The sequence below is a fragment of the Thalassophryne amazonica genome, chromosome 9 (genome assembly GCF_902500255.1).
Source record: "Thalassophryne amazonica chromosome 9, fThaAma1.1, whole genome shotgun sequence".
Classification (NCBI taxonomy): domain Eukaryota; kingdom Metazoa; phylum Chordata; class Actinopteri; order Batrachoidiformes; family Batrachoididae; genus Thalassophryne; species Thalassophryne amazonica.
This window is the reverse complement of record NC_047111.1, coordinates 23244776-23259191: the sequence shown is the minus strand read 5'-3', so window position 1 is coordinate 23259191 and position 14416 is coordinate 23244776. Positions and strand designations below refer to the sequence as shown.

Genomic DNA, 14416 nt, shown 5'->3' with positions numbered 1-14416 from the left:
GGTATCATCTGCGTAACAATGAAAATTTAAGCAATACCGTCTAATAATACTGCCTAAGGGAAGCATGTATAAAGTGAATAAAATTGGTCCTAGCACAGAACCTTGTGGAACTCCATAATTAACTTTAGTCTGTGAAGAAGATTCCCCATTTACATGAACAAACTGTAATCTATTAGACAAATATGATTCAAACCACCGCAGCGCAGTGCCTTTAATACCTATGACATGCTCTAATCTCTGTAATAAAATTTTATGGTCAACAGTATCAAAAGCAGCACTGAGGTCCAACAGAACAAGCACAGAGATAAGTCCACTGTCCGAAGCCATAAGAAGATCATTTGTAACCTTCACTAATGCTGTTTCTGTACTATGATGAATTCTAAAACCTGACTGAAACTCTTCAAATAGACCATTCCTCTGCAGATGATCAGTTAGCTGTTTTACAACTACCCTCTCAAGAATCTTTGAGAGAAAAGGAAGGTTGGAGATTGGCCTATAATTAGCTAAGATAGCTGGGTCAAGTGATGGCTTTTTAAGTAATGGTTTAATTACTGCCACCTTAAAAGCCTGTGGTACATAGCCAACTAACAAAGATAGATTGATCATATTTAAGATTGAAGCATTAAATAATGGTAGGACTTCCTTGAGCAGCCTGGCAGGAATGGGGTCTAATAAACATGTTGATGGTTTGGATGAAGTAACTAATGAAAATAACTCAGACAGAACAATCGGAGAGAAAGAGTCTAACCAAATACCGGCATCACTGAAAGCAGCCAAAGATAACGATACGTCTTTGGGATGGTTATGAGTAATTTTTTCTCTAATAGTCAAAATTTTGTTAGCAAAGAAAGTCATGAAGTCATTACTAGTTAAAGTTAATGGAATACTATATACAATATAAACAATATAATTTTACAGATTAAATTTAGGGTAAATTACTGTTTACATCAGAATTGTTTTGTGGGTGCGAAAATAGAAAAATAAATTTAATTTTTAAAAAGGCTTGGAGGTAAATAATAGGTATTTTTTTCGGACATAATTCGTAAAAAAATAGACACACAGAAATCTTACAAACTTTACAGTAACAAGGGGAGGGGTTAACGGTAAATATAAATGATTTTAACAATCAAAATAAATAAACTAAAGAGTTAAATTAAGAAAAAGAAAATAAGAAAAAAAGTTTAATCGGTACATCTACCTGTCTGAGTGTGACGTCACGAAACTTCAGGAGTTTGCTCTCGCGCGGCTGATGAATCGAAACTGGCCGCGCGCGCCTGCCCCTCCCACCTGTTAGAGAAACCGCCTAAAAAGGCTCGCTCCCGTTATTTCCTCCTCATTCAAGGTGTGTCTGAGTGACAGGTGCAACTCGTCGAAAAAGTCGCTGCTGTCTGTGGATTTTTACTAAAAAACGAGGACCGAGATTTATTCGAAGCGTTAATCGCGGTAACAGGTGGACCTCGCGGCAGGAAAATGGCAAACTCCGGCATGCAGATTTTGGGCTTCGCCCTGGCGCTGATAGGTGTGATCGCTCTGGTGATCGGCACCATCTTACCTCAGTGGAAAATGTCCGCGTACGTGGGAGACAACATTATCACGGCGGTGGCCATGTACCAGGGTCTGTGGATGTCCTGCGCCTTCCAGAGCACCGGACAGATGCAGTGCAAAGTCTACGACTCCATCCTGGAGCTCGGCAGTAAGTACAGGGAAGGGGGGGACCAAAAAAATAACAAAAGTAAAAGCTGTAGAACTTTTTTTTTCTAATTAAATGACAAAAACTGTCATGAGCTGATCTGTCTGATAGCAGAACTTCAGGCTGAAGGCCTTGTGGCTGAAACAGGAAACTGGGTAACAAAATGACCTACACCTGTCTGACACGCCCTTTATCGTTATCTTATTGTGACACTTGAATTCAAAGTGTCTCTTTATTTTTTTTTATTACAGCCGTGTGTATGTGTGTGTTGCCTTCTATGCTTAGAATGATTGACTTCATAAAAAGTTCTATTAGTGGCTGTTGATCTGGGCCTCTATTCTGCCACTTTGATTATTGTGATCTTAAGAGGGACTTCATGGCTGTAGGAGGCAAATGACCAATCTCAAAAGCTGACAGGGTTAGGGATTTGCATAAACTGTGACATGGGGGAGGGGGGTTGAAAAACCAATGGGTGCCATAGTAATGGCAACTTATAGTTTATGGATTAGTATTGATAGCAACTGCCTATTTATTTAAACAAAAAACAACTTCTGGGGAAACAAAGACACCCCTTCCTTGTTCCGGAATACAAAGATTAATCTTTTTGCTGTCAAAAACTACTCGCGACTTGAATGTTGAGGTTGTTTGCACAAAATCGTACCCGATTGAGGCTGTCTTATTGTGCAACTCTTTGCCGTATGGCAAAGATGAAACATCCTTAACAGGACTATATCGGAATTACACTATTGTGCAATATTCCTTGACGTATAGGTACGTCAGTGTGTGAGATCACTTCCACAGGCATCAGATGCAGTACATTGGTGATATACATGCCCTTTGTCTCTGACTATCGCAGCCATTTTTTTCATATGATCATACTGTATGTAGCAAGTTGAAGTCCAGATTGAAAAGATGTTCCTGCTAGCAGGGAATTCCCCTTTAGCTGATCTGGTAGAGTAGGGGTGGCCAAGTTCGGTCCCCGAGAGCCACATTCCTGACATAGTTGTCTCCCTGCTCCAACACACCTGAATCCAATGAAAGACTCATTAAAAGTCCGCTAACGAGTCTTTCATTGGATTCAGGTGTGTTGGAGCAGGGAGACAACTAAGTGTCAGGAATGTGGCTCTCGGGGACCGAACTTGGCCACCCCTGTGGTAGAGTTTTGGTCTTCAATTCGAGCAGTCCGGTGTTCGAATCCCACCGCTGTCCCAGCCACAAAGATAGGTCCTCTAGTCCGGTCACACTATATATATATATATATATATATATATATATATATATATATATATATATATATATATATATATATATATATATATATATATATATATATATATATATATATATATATATATACTTTTTTTAAAGCCGTTTTTCACAAATAGGTTACAGTGACTATGTAGGGCCACGATACCAAGCAGAGCCCAATCTTTGAGTTATCCCTTAGAGCTCTAATGACGCTCTTGTGCATCCTGGTCAACATTTCATCATAATTCTATTAATATATTTGCTTTAGACAAATGTGTCTCATTCAGAAAGCTGAGATTATCAACATTTTGATGCAGCACAATGGGCATTACACTAAAGAGTGCATGTCTACGCTTGCAACTTTTTAAGGGATGGGCTAATCAAGACTAGCACCATATAGGTATTTTATTCCTGTGAAAGACTCTTGCAAGTGCACAAAGCCATTGCTCAGTCCCAGAAGTAAATACACATTTAATTTTGAACTGTTTAATGGAAAGTATAAAAGTTAAGATTAGCTTGGAGCCTAGGTTGGCTTCTTCAAGGGCACTGTTCCATTTTTGGAAGTGGTAGCCAGTGTTGGAAACACACTTTGACATACTAGACTAAAACAAAAGTATCTACTTGATTAGCCAGATTAAATCCAACTTTAAATCACTTTACTCTTGTGTCTAGGCCATTGAAAGAAATTTAAGTGTATATAGTTGAAATAAGTAACAGTTGAACAAATGTGTATGTCTTTCAAAGCTACAAAAATAAAACTTGGGGTTCTGGGATGTTCACATCTTAAGAGTCTAGAACAGACTAGAACTTTAAAATGTATGTAGACGGGCACAGGTGATTTGACCAAATTGGGCCATAAAGAGTTCTTTGAGTAGTTCCACTCGAAGGTGGAAACAAGGCAAATTTCACATTTGAGAAACTACAAAGTCAACATTTGTCATTGTTGGCTGTTTGTGCTGAACTAATCCTTTCAGTCTTTCCCCTTGTTTGAACTTAAACTGCCATCTTACCACTTATTAACTCCTCCTTCCTGTTGAATGGAGGCGGAGTCTCACTGCCTGAGTTTATTGCTGCAGAGTAAACGGTTTAAACTTTTACCTTGTGAACAAAAGAAATGGCCTGATTCGGCTGGTGGCATGTAAGGAAACCTAAGTGCACGCTCACTGGAGGATTTGCAGACTGGTTAAAGGAAACCTGTTCCATCGCCGTGTTTAGGCAACGCTTCAAAATACCAGCTACCAAAAAAAACTGCTGTATAGAATGTATGTAGAATATGAAGTGTCCAAGACTTTGTGCTACAGTAGACGAGAACTCCAGGGTAAAGCCTCCCCCACCCGGATACACTAATAAAATCGAGGGAAGCGAAACTCTTGTTGTCCAACTGCAACTACATAGGTCATTAAACAAAGTCCAGGTTTGGCACGTTTGAAAGCTCTCGGGCCGTAAACTACCTGACTTTGTACTACTTGTTGAAATGTATACATGATATTTTGGCTTTTGTCTGACCACCCCTAATCAAAACATTTGGTTAATATATCTAACCCAATACGTCTTATCGCCCTCTTCAAACATGAGCACAAACCTGAACTGATAAAGTTGTGTGATTAATGCAATGGTCAGATATGGAACAATTAACGGCTTTATCTCAACTCTTAACTCCACAAACATGATAGAAGGCACTGAAGACAAAAGCCAGAGTGTGGATTTTAGCTTCTTCCCCCACTGTGTGTAGGTGGAAGCATAGAGCGTCTTTGTGTCTGATGGGCCGTAGTTTGAAACTCAGAAATGTTCACCTGCTCCCTGCTGCCGTTTCTGGGAAGTTGAAATGGGGAGTGTCTTCCTCGCGGTGAAACCTGAAACCTGGTTCAACCTGTTTCTGACTTGCTCTCAAACCAACCAACCCCCGCAGCACGCCCTGAGGGCTTCCGGTTGTAGCTTGTTTCTGTGGTGTGTTGTTACAGGGAGTGGCAGTGACACAAGAGACACTGCACAGGACCAGTGTTGTGTACACTGCTTCAAAATGGTGACACTCAAGCGTAGAAAAAAAAACGCATACAGTGTTTGATATGTGACTGTTTCTGGTGTGTGTGTATAAACCTTTACGAGGTCATCCTTGATCTTGTGTTCAGGCTGAATAATTAAATGTTGATTCTGTTGTTCCATCTCCACCAGGTGCCCTCCAGGCAACCCGTGCCCTCATGATCATCTCCATCCTCTTAACGGTGGTTGGACTGGGTGTGGCCTGCATGGGAATGAAATGTACCAACTGCGGCAGTGACGACAAAACTCGCAAGTCGCGTATTGCAATGACTGGAGGCATTATCATCCTGGTAGGAGGTAAGGAGCCCGACTATCATGTTTTGGTTTTTTTTTTTCCCTTCACTTTCCATCTCTTTATTGACTCTTTCCACTTTGCTTTCCCTCAGCTCTGTGCTCCATCATCGCCTGCTCTTGGTATGCACATGACATCATCCAGGCCTTCTACAACCCGTTCACTCCTGTCAACACCAAGTAAGTATATAAAGTACAATTCTGTAGTCAGTCCACCTCCCAAATCCTACTTTTCATCCCAGTGGTAGATTTCATGAGACCGTTCACATGGACCAGTTGCAGTAATCCCACAGGGCTGAGAATTAGGACTTATGTGTCCCACATTATTGCACATTATTCTGTTTTAAAGATAGACTTAGTTTCTCAGTTATGACAAACTGTTGAGCCTTTAAAAAAAAAAATTAAGTGTGGAATTTTCAAAGTTGTCAGTCACACTCTTTTAAAGTCCAATTCCAAAGGCGTATAAAATTTCCTGGTACATTCTCTTTATATACCTGTTTGAAAATGCCTGTTCCAGACCCAACGGTTATAACTATACCATATTTTCCAGAGTAGAACTCACACTAGATTATAAGTGGCACTAAAGTACAAGTTGTACCTTTTTGTCTTATCAGCTCTAACAAAATAAAATAAATTGTTTAAATTGCTGTCATTCTTTTATTATTTTGTGTCTAGTGCTTTGATTCCTGAGAAAATGGTCAACTTTATTGTCCCATTAGGGAAATTTGTTTGGGCATTGCCCTACATTATTGCTTCACAGAGCAGAGAACAATTAAAAAGGACACAAAACACAAGAACTAAAATCAGTTAATACATTACAATAACACAGACATTCAACAATTTAACTCAACTTGTACGCCGGAAAATATGGTGTATATATCATTTTCAGTGTCTGGGCTTTACCCTGTGATGACTTTTTTATTTTGAAAATCCAGGATTTCTGCATAACTATTTGTACCAGACATTACATTAGCATGGTGCATGTTATGAATGATGAGTGGGTTAAATCCCACCTGTGGCCAACAGTAACTTTTATGAGTGGCAGTTGAGAAGTTTTGAGCCTGACCCAGAAAAAAGTAGGGTGTCGTTCTCCATCGTTTACATGCTCTTCGGAAACGAACATTTCTCGACTGTGTGACACCCCCCCCCCCCCCCCCCCCCCCCGGGGGGGGTCAGGCTCAAAACTTAATCGCCTCTCAGGGACGTGTTTGAGGCAATGCTGTAAAACTTTGATCACCGTTTACACATTGTGTAGTTCTATCAAGGACAGAATATTTCTATTGTAATCTTGGGGGGCGATGATGCTTACCTGTTTGGCAAAGGTAAACTGATGTTCTGACTTGGATTTGAATAAAATTTGCATCTGTGAGAATGGTGGTAGCACAAATACCCCCCCCCCCCCCCCCTTCGCATCTGTAGCCACACATCTGATGCTTATTGGTGTTTGATATTTTGGGTGTCATTAGTCTTCGTTTGGTTCACACTGTGCGACTTTCTTTCTCTGAAGGTATGAGTTTGGGTCGGCTATCTTCATTGCCTGGGCCGGAGCCTTCCTGGCTGCAGTTGGGGGTGGAATGCTAACGGCGTCTTGTCCAAGAGGCCAGCCTTCACAGAAGTACCCCATGAAGTCCAAAGCTCCCAGCAGTGCCAAGGACTACGTGTGAATGAGATGGTGACTGCTGTTGCATTTTAAAGAACATTCATGCTCATCCAATTTATTGAAATTAAACTTGATTCCAGGATGTAATCTGAACCCCCCCCCCCCCCCATCCTTAATTTTCTTCAGGGTTATCCTGTGTTACTGTAGAACTATGTTATTGGATACATTCACATTTTAATCAGGCTGTCCACTTTTAGGAAGGAGCTCAGTGTCCTCGCCCCCTTTAATTTCAGTCGGTGCTTAATATTTAGTAATTGTTTTTATTTTTAAAAGCATATCATCGACTTGGTCAACATCTATAAACACTATGTATAAGATGAAACCCGTGATGTCCAAATGTGTGTCAAAGATATTCTTTTCACATGCAGGAGTGTGCAATGTTTGAGAACGTTAGCATTAAATATCGCTCCAGTTTGGCAATGGGCAATTTGGCAGTTGGTACCTGTGAAACTGTGGCTTTTATTTATATGAACAGTAAATATCAGTACAACTAGAATTAATGTATGTTAATAATTACTGCAAATCAGGAAGGTTTTGCTGGCGTAAGTGCAGCATCACATAAGTTTAACCTTTTTTTGTGTGAAGTTTGTAATTGAGTTTTTTTTTTTTTCTGCGCACTTGTCAAATTTCACTTTTTTAAAGTTTTTCAATTTTATTGCAGATAGTGACTTGCCTTTTTTGTGTTGTAAATAAAGATAATGACTCTTTGAGGCCTGTATTTTAATTCGACATCAACAAATCCTATATAGGCCCAATGTTAATTTGATTTTTCTGGTGTTGAGTGAATGAGAATCCACAACTGTCGCTGGACAATACGCCAGTTTGAGACAGGCTACTTCACCGGCCAAGGCTGGTGCCCACTTACAGCTGGGTGAACTGAGACTATGTAGATTTAAGTGTCTTGCCTCCTTATCCACTCATCTACATGCTCATACATAAAGTTGTACATGGATTTATTTGGCTGGGAGGTGGATGACTGTTGCTTCCTGTCTTGAGCTACAAAATACCAGGCTTGGAAGTGATTCCTGTTCCAGTGTGAGTTTTGCTGGGGATGAACGTACCAGTAAAAACTGCTAGACTTCTTGAACTTGCTTGTAAAAATGAAGTGCATTATCAGATGCATCAAGCAGACTACAAATCTGTCAAATTTCTGTTTGTTTTGGACCTGACGTTACGATACCTTTATCTTAAATATCCAAGTTGCCGAAATAGTTCTTTCTGCTTGCATGGACTGCATGTTGAGTGGGTCTGTGGAACGCTGCATGGCCGTGATGATGCTGTGACTATGGAATCAAAATAGTCCATAGGTCCTAAACACCTGTCAGCAAGCAACCCTGTGGAAGGTTCTAGAAATATTGACTGCAAAGAAAACCAAATTCAAGAAGCACCTGACTGGCGAGTAGAGGATGACATTTTTCGGGAATTGCCGTGGGTTACGTGATTCCTGGGGGATGGGAGTCAAAATTTTATCAATCCTGTGATTGGGATGGGACGGGAATAAAAATGAACAGGAGCGGGAATGCCAAAAATACGAGGTCTGTTAGAAAACTATCCGACCTTTTTATTTTTTTGCAAAAACTATATGGATTTGAATCGTGCGCTTTCATCAGCCAAGCTTGAACCTTCGTGCGCATGCGTGAGTTTTTTTTTCATGCCCGTCGGTTGCGTCATTCGCCTGTGAGCAGTGGTCCACCCCCCTCGTCGGATTTTTATTGAGGAAAATGTCTGAACAATTTGGAGCTTTGCTGCATCAAATTTTTTCCAGAAACTGAGAGACAGCCAGGTGGAAACCATTCGGAAGATTCAGATGGCTTTCAGGGACGATTCTATGGGGATCACACAGATTAAGGAGTGTTACAACCGGTTTAAAGATGGCGCACAATGGCGGAGGGCACACCGTGCTCCGAGCGGCGATCGACAGGCTGAAATGACCAGATCATTTCCAAACTGAACGCTGTGTTGATCCGGGATGTTTACTACAGAAATGGCAGAAGAGGTGGACATACCACTTTTTCGGCACATTCCACTGTTACAGGAGTTTTTGTCATGGAAAGTGGAGCGGAGGAATTCGACACAGAGCCGCTAATGGCGCAAGACAAAAGCACCTCCGTGTTGGTCTCACAGGACATGTTGTAACATGTCCAGCTCTTGCACCATTCGGAAGATTCAGACGGCTTTCGGTGGCTTTTCAGTCGTGTGACTATCCGAGAAATAGTCTTTCAATTTTAAGCATTAAGGTGGGTTAAATATAAATATATGTATGTATGTGCAATGACAATAAAGGCACTTAAGGAAACAAAGGCGTGTTCAACAAACTACCATACCATAAACATGTGATAATGCAAAACGGCAATGAAAAATCAGGGTCACCCTACATGTGGTGCAAACATGACAAGCAACTACCCAAGTAGACATCATGGGAAAGATGAACATATGTGAAGGATAAGCTGTGTTATGAATGTATGGTCACAGGCATTTGGGGATTTTTCACTTAAACCGAGAATCGTCACTTCAGCTGTGAGATTTCAGTGGGGGATGCTACAGGTACAGGATCTCAAAGGCAGGTGTGACTGGAGATATACTTGGCATAAAGACAACTGAATCTATCAGGTTTAAAAAACTGTTGCTGCAGACAACATGCGCTGGATTTACCCCAGAAGTGCAGTTGTTTCCAGTCTAGAAGGTTCCCACTCTACCCCTGCCCATTCTCTATGGAATGTAGAGTTGCATGAGGAAAGTCATCCGGCGTCCAAATGTATCACATCAACATGCACATCTACTCTGGATCTGCTGTGATGCAACCAAAAGGACTTACTATAGGACATTTAAACAAAAATCAAATGAAATGCACTCAAACACAGTGAACAAACAAAAGCCCTATTTGCACACACTACCAGACACAAATTTTCCTAAACAACCTGAGTAAAGCTTGTAGTGCCTCTATCCACTCACTAGGGGGGCACAATTGCACAATGTCTTATAACTTTCATGGAGATTTGTGCAACAAGTGTCATCAGAGTGTCAAATATGCACCAGACATTTTAAAAAAGGCAGCAGCCGGCAGGTTTGTTCCCAAATCTTGGAGCTGATGGGACAACTGAAATCTTTTATTAAGTGAGAAGAGAACAATAAAATACAAAACTTACAGCGCATCTTTGAAGAATTATGTCGCTGATTCTGATCACATTCATGCTAAACATAATTTAAAAATGCCTTTATTTAGGACTGCCAAATTACAGTGTATGCAGAAAGTATTCACAGCTCTTTATTTTTTCCATATTTTGCTAAAACACTCCAAAATGGGGTAAATAAAATTTTTTCTTTTCAAAAATTCTACTCACAACACTCCATAATGACAACATGACAAAAGTTTTTTTTTTTTTTTGCAGATTCATTAAAAATAAAAAAACGAATAAATCACGTGTACGTAAGTATTCACACCCTTTGCTCAATACTTTGTTGATGCACCTTTGACAGCAATTACAGCCTCAGGTCTTTTTGAATATGATGCCACAAGTTTGGTGCATCTATCTTTGGGCAGTTTTTGTACATTCCTCTTAGCAGCACCTCTCAAGCTCCATCAGGTTGGATGGGGAGCGTCGGTGCACAGCCATTTTCAGATCACTCCAGAGATGTTCAGTCAGATTCAGGTCTGGGCTCTGGCTAGGTCCAAGGGCGCAATTTAGAACTAGAAATTGGGGGGGGGGGGGGGGGGACAAAGAGCGAGGCCCGCAGGGCCGAAGCCCATACGCTGGGGGTATGGGGGCCGCTTTAGGCCCCCAGAAGCCATCAGTTTCTAGATAAGCTCAGATGCATTCTGAGCATCCAGCACAGTAATTTTAATGTTTTGAGAAGACCATAAAGTGGACACCATTTGACTTGTGCAATTTGAAACTGTGGATATAAGTACTTTATTCTGAGAATAGCCAGCATTGATTTTATTAACATCCTGGTGTAAATAAGGTATCACCACATGTGTAGAACACAAAAAGAATGATAGGTTGAGTTTTCATTAAAAAAACAACTGCAATGTGGTAAAATGTATTCATAAACATGAAAGAACAGGCTCTTAATAATTATTAACTATCACATACTGTATTTTTTTCCTCAAGATTTGTTTTTGCATAACTTTGAAAAAACAACAGATCATAAGTTTAGGATAAATTACTTATCATGAATTTAATTTTCGAAGTGGCACTAATGACAACATTCATACTGAACATAATTTTGCTTGCATAGACTGATTTTGGAGATCAAGCAATAATTGCAGATGGGCTTTCTGAGGTCCCAGATAACTTTTCTGATTTCCTTTTCTAACTTTCAGAAATTAATAAATTAGCATATGGTCCATTGATACTTATGTGTAGACACTAGTCCCTACAGGCAACTATTTTTGGTTTCAAATCTGGGCAAATGCAGCCCCAGAAAATTCCGAATGTGACAAACAAGAAAGGTGTTGTAAACAAGTCAATGCTGCTAAAAATACAAACTTGCAGAAACAAAGATACTATTCTGACATGGTTTTGCACATAAGACTGGCATAGCATGTTTCAAGTACACACATATATGTCAGAAGGTTGGGGGGGGGGGGGGGAATACCATATTCTGTCCCCCCTGGTTGAAAAGGTGGCGGAACATGTCCCCCCCTATCCCCCACCAAAGGCCCTAGGCCTAACCCCCTCAGTGGTCTAAAATGGTAAACACACAGGGTACATAAAAACGACGGGGGCGACCCCAAATATACGGAAAGGGTCTCCCCGGGATCCACACAGTACTGTAAAGACTGGAAAAAGAAATATGGTTTCACAAATAAACTTGTGGTGGAAAATTGTCAAAAGGTTGTAAGTGACGTCACACTTCAAGCAGCCACAAAGACAGGAAAGAGTAAGTTAAAAAAGGAGGAAGAATTGAAAGTAGCAAAGATATGGTTAGATGAGGCACAGAAGAGACAGAAAGCAATCAATGACAGGAAGAGTCAGAAAGGAAAGGACAAGATAATGTATGTAAGACCTGAAGATAATGAGACAGTGACTGGATGACAACAGCCACCATTACAGCCGAGACCACAACCTGGACAACAAATTGTACAACAACCATCACAGCAGAATTCACAAGTACAACAACAACAATCACAACTTAGACTCTGGAAATACACCCTGGAGATTGGATCTACATTAAAGTAATCAAAAGGAAATCCTGGTCCAGCCCAAAGTGGGAAGGGCCATTCCAAGTGTTACTAACAACACCAACTGCAGTTAAAATCGCTGAGAGGTCGAGTTGGATCCACCTAAGTCACTGTAAGCTGGTAAAACTCCTGGACAACCCAGAGGAAAAGGCATCCAGCCCAGAGGAAAAGGTCATCTTGGGTGTATCTATCCCACTACAAAGACAAAGACCAAAGGTTGAAGCAAATATCAGAGTCCTGAGGCAGACGAGTAACCAGCTGTGACCAAGAAGAGGCCTGTCAACTCAGACCAGGATCAGAAGCAGACGTACTACAAGCTTGAAATAAGAGCACTGAAGCTGACGTGACCAGACCGGGAGAAAGAAGCAGACAAAACTGCATCTTTGAAAACAGGAGACAAGACAATCCTGTTCTTATCCTGTGTTTAAAGAAACGTCAAGAACAGGGCACAGGACAGAGTATATGACACATTTTCTTAAGTCCACTTGCAACATGCCTTATACATACTGCTAATAGTACAGATTTATGCACTACGACTGAAGGGAAATAACAGGAAAAAAAAAGTTCCAGATTCCCTCAGTCCCTTGCTGAATTGAACTGAGACTGTGAACTGTCACCTTCAGCCCCTAAGCCCACATAAACTGCACCTTTTGAACTGTCACTAAAGATGACACCTGTACCAGTCAACATGAAGGACGAAGAGCTCCTGCTGAGGAGAGAAAGAGTTAGACGACGTAAGGGAGAACTCAGAGAGGTTCATAGCAGAAGGAAATGCTCTTGTTTTTGTTGTTGTATGATAATGTTGATTCTGTTAGCAGGGGTAATATATTTACTTCATCATTTCCGGTTACAAGGGACAGCTAGACAAAGGGAAGCGTTCGCAAAAATCAATAAAAGATACATACCTAAACAGATGCTAGCACTACTCGATGAAATAAAAAACGATACCACAGACAATCCATTACAGCAAAACTCTTGGTACAATTATGCAACAATCGTAGCTCAATCAGTTAATGAGACAAACTGCTATGTCTGTTCATACATCCCAATATCCAGCACACAACCAACTTTATGGGCACGACCATTTAGTTATGGTGTCACTGACTGTATTGTTGAAGCTATGTACGTAACAATGACTGGTGAGGATCACGTATATATGTCCAAAGCATACAGCGGATGGAATGGATCTCATTGGGGGAAAATTTATGACCCGTGTAGTCAATTAGTAACCTTAACTAGGATTAAGGCATCTGCACTTGTGGCCAAAACTGTTAAAATACGCCACGGAATTAAATTTCCAATTTGTTATTATCAGGAAGGGAATATATCAGTGGGACGGTTGACTGCTAAGAGATGTGTAGAGACTCACCTAAATGTTGGAGAGTGTATTCAAGTTAACACAACCAAATCTGAAACCCTATATTGTGGAAAGTGGGCTCAGGACAGACCCTCCTGTCCAACAGATCACAATTGCTTCAGGATAGCAAAATTATGGTTACCAGCCCGGAACGGAACATGGCCAGTGGATGATGTGTTCTGGGTTTGTGGTACACGCTTGTACCTGAATCTCCCACTGGGATGGGATGGAATTTGCGCCCCTACCCAGGTGTCCGATCACACCTTTGTCGCCGCGGCCGAGCCCAAAAGGCCAGAAAGGGTGAGGCGGAATTTAGACGACGTGGAGATTCACCAGATAAAACACATCTGGCAGAGCGATGATGTGCCCGAGGAGTTTAAGATCTGGAAAGATTGGGAGAGGGGTGGTCTGTCCGTGTTGCCCTGGTTGGGTAGTCCAAATTTACAGTTTCGATTAGAAACAGTAAATTATCGATTGGCTGTATTCCTAAACACGTCTCTCGTAGTCAACAAAGCCCAAAACAAAATGTTGACCAAAATCCGTACAATGGTCCTCCAAAATCGATTAGTGTTAGATTTGTTAACAGCGGCACAAGGCGGAGTATGTGGAATGATAAATGCCACGTGCTGTACATATATATCTGATGAGTTAAATTCTGATTCGGCACAACAGGCGATGAGAGCCTGTGGGGGTGGTTTACCTCCGGCTCCTGGTGGCAAATATTGCTAAAATTCTTTACACCGGCTCTGATTTTGATTGGAGTTTTGATTGTTTTCTCCTGCTATGCCATACCCTGTATTAAGGCAATGGTTACCAGGCTGGCAACAAAGCTGTTTGTGCAATTACAATTGGCTCACACACCAACATACACACTTTTGAACCTCGAGGAGCCCCAGGAAGGATGTGATAATGTGGATTAAGGACAAGACACATGATAATTGAAAG

The 14416-nt window shown here is 41.1% G+C and overlaps 1 protein-coding gene across 1 annotated transcript; it reads left to right on the top strand.

The window, feature by feature from the left end:
* Window positions 1-1324: 1324 nt before the first annotated feature.
* Window positions 1325-7637, top strand: LOC117516891 (claudin-7-B-like). The gene is made up of 4 exons (XM_034177774.1): window positions 1325-1693; window positions 5111-5275; window positions 5365-5449; window positions 6777-7637. Exons 1-4 carry the CDS (start codon window positions 1471-1473, stop codon window positions 6931-6933), a joined length of 630 nt encoding a protein of 209 aa, XP_034033665.1. The 5' UTR covers window positions 1325-1470; the 3' UTR covers window positions 6934-7637.
* Window positions 7638-14416: the final 6779 nt, after the last annotated feature.

Bases quoted from the DNA above. Each gene is read 5' to 3' on its own strand.
- LOC117516891 (XM_034177774.1), top strand. From the start codon at position 1,471: ATGGCAAACTCCGGCATGCAGATTTTGGGCTTCGCCCTGGCGCTGATA. The intron at 1,694-5,110 runs GTAAGTACAGGG...CATCTCCACCAG, and splicing joins CTCCATCCTGGAGCTCGGCA to GTGCCCTCCAGGCAACCCGT. The intron at 5,276-5,364 runs GTAAGGAGCCCG...GCTTTCCCTCAG, and splicing joins CATTATCATCCTGGTAGGAG to CTCTGTGCTCCATCATCGCC.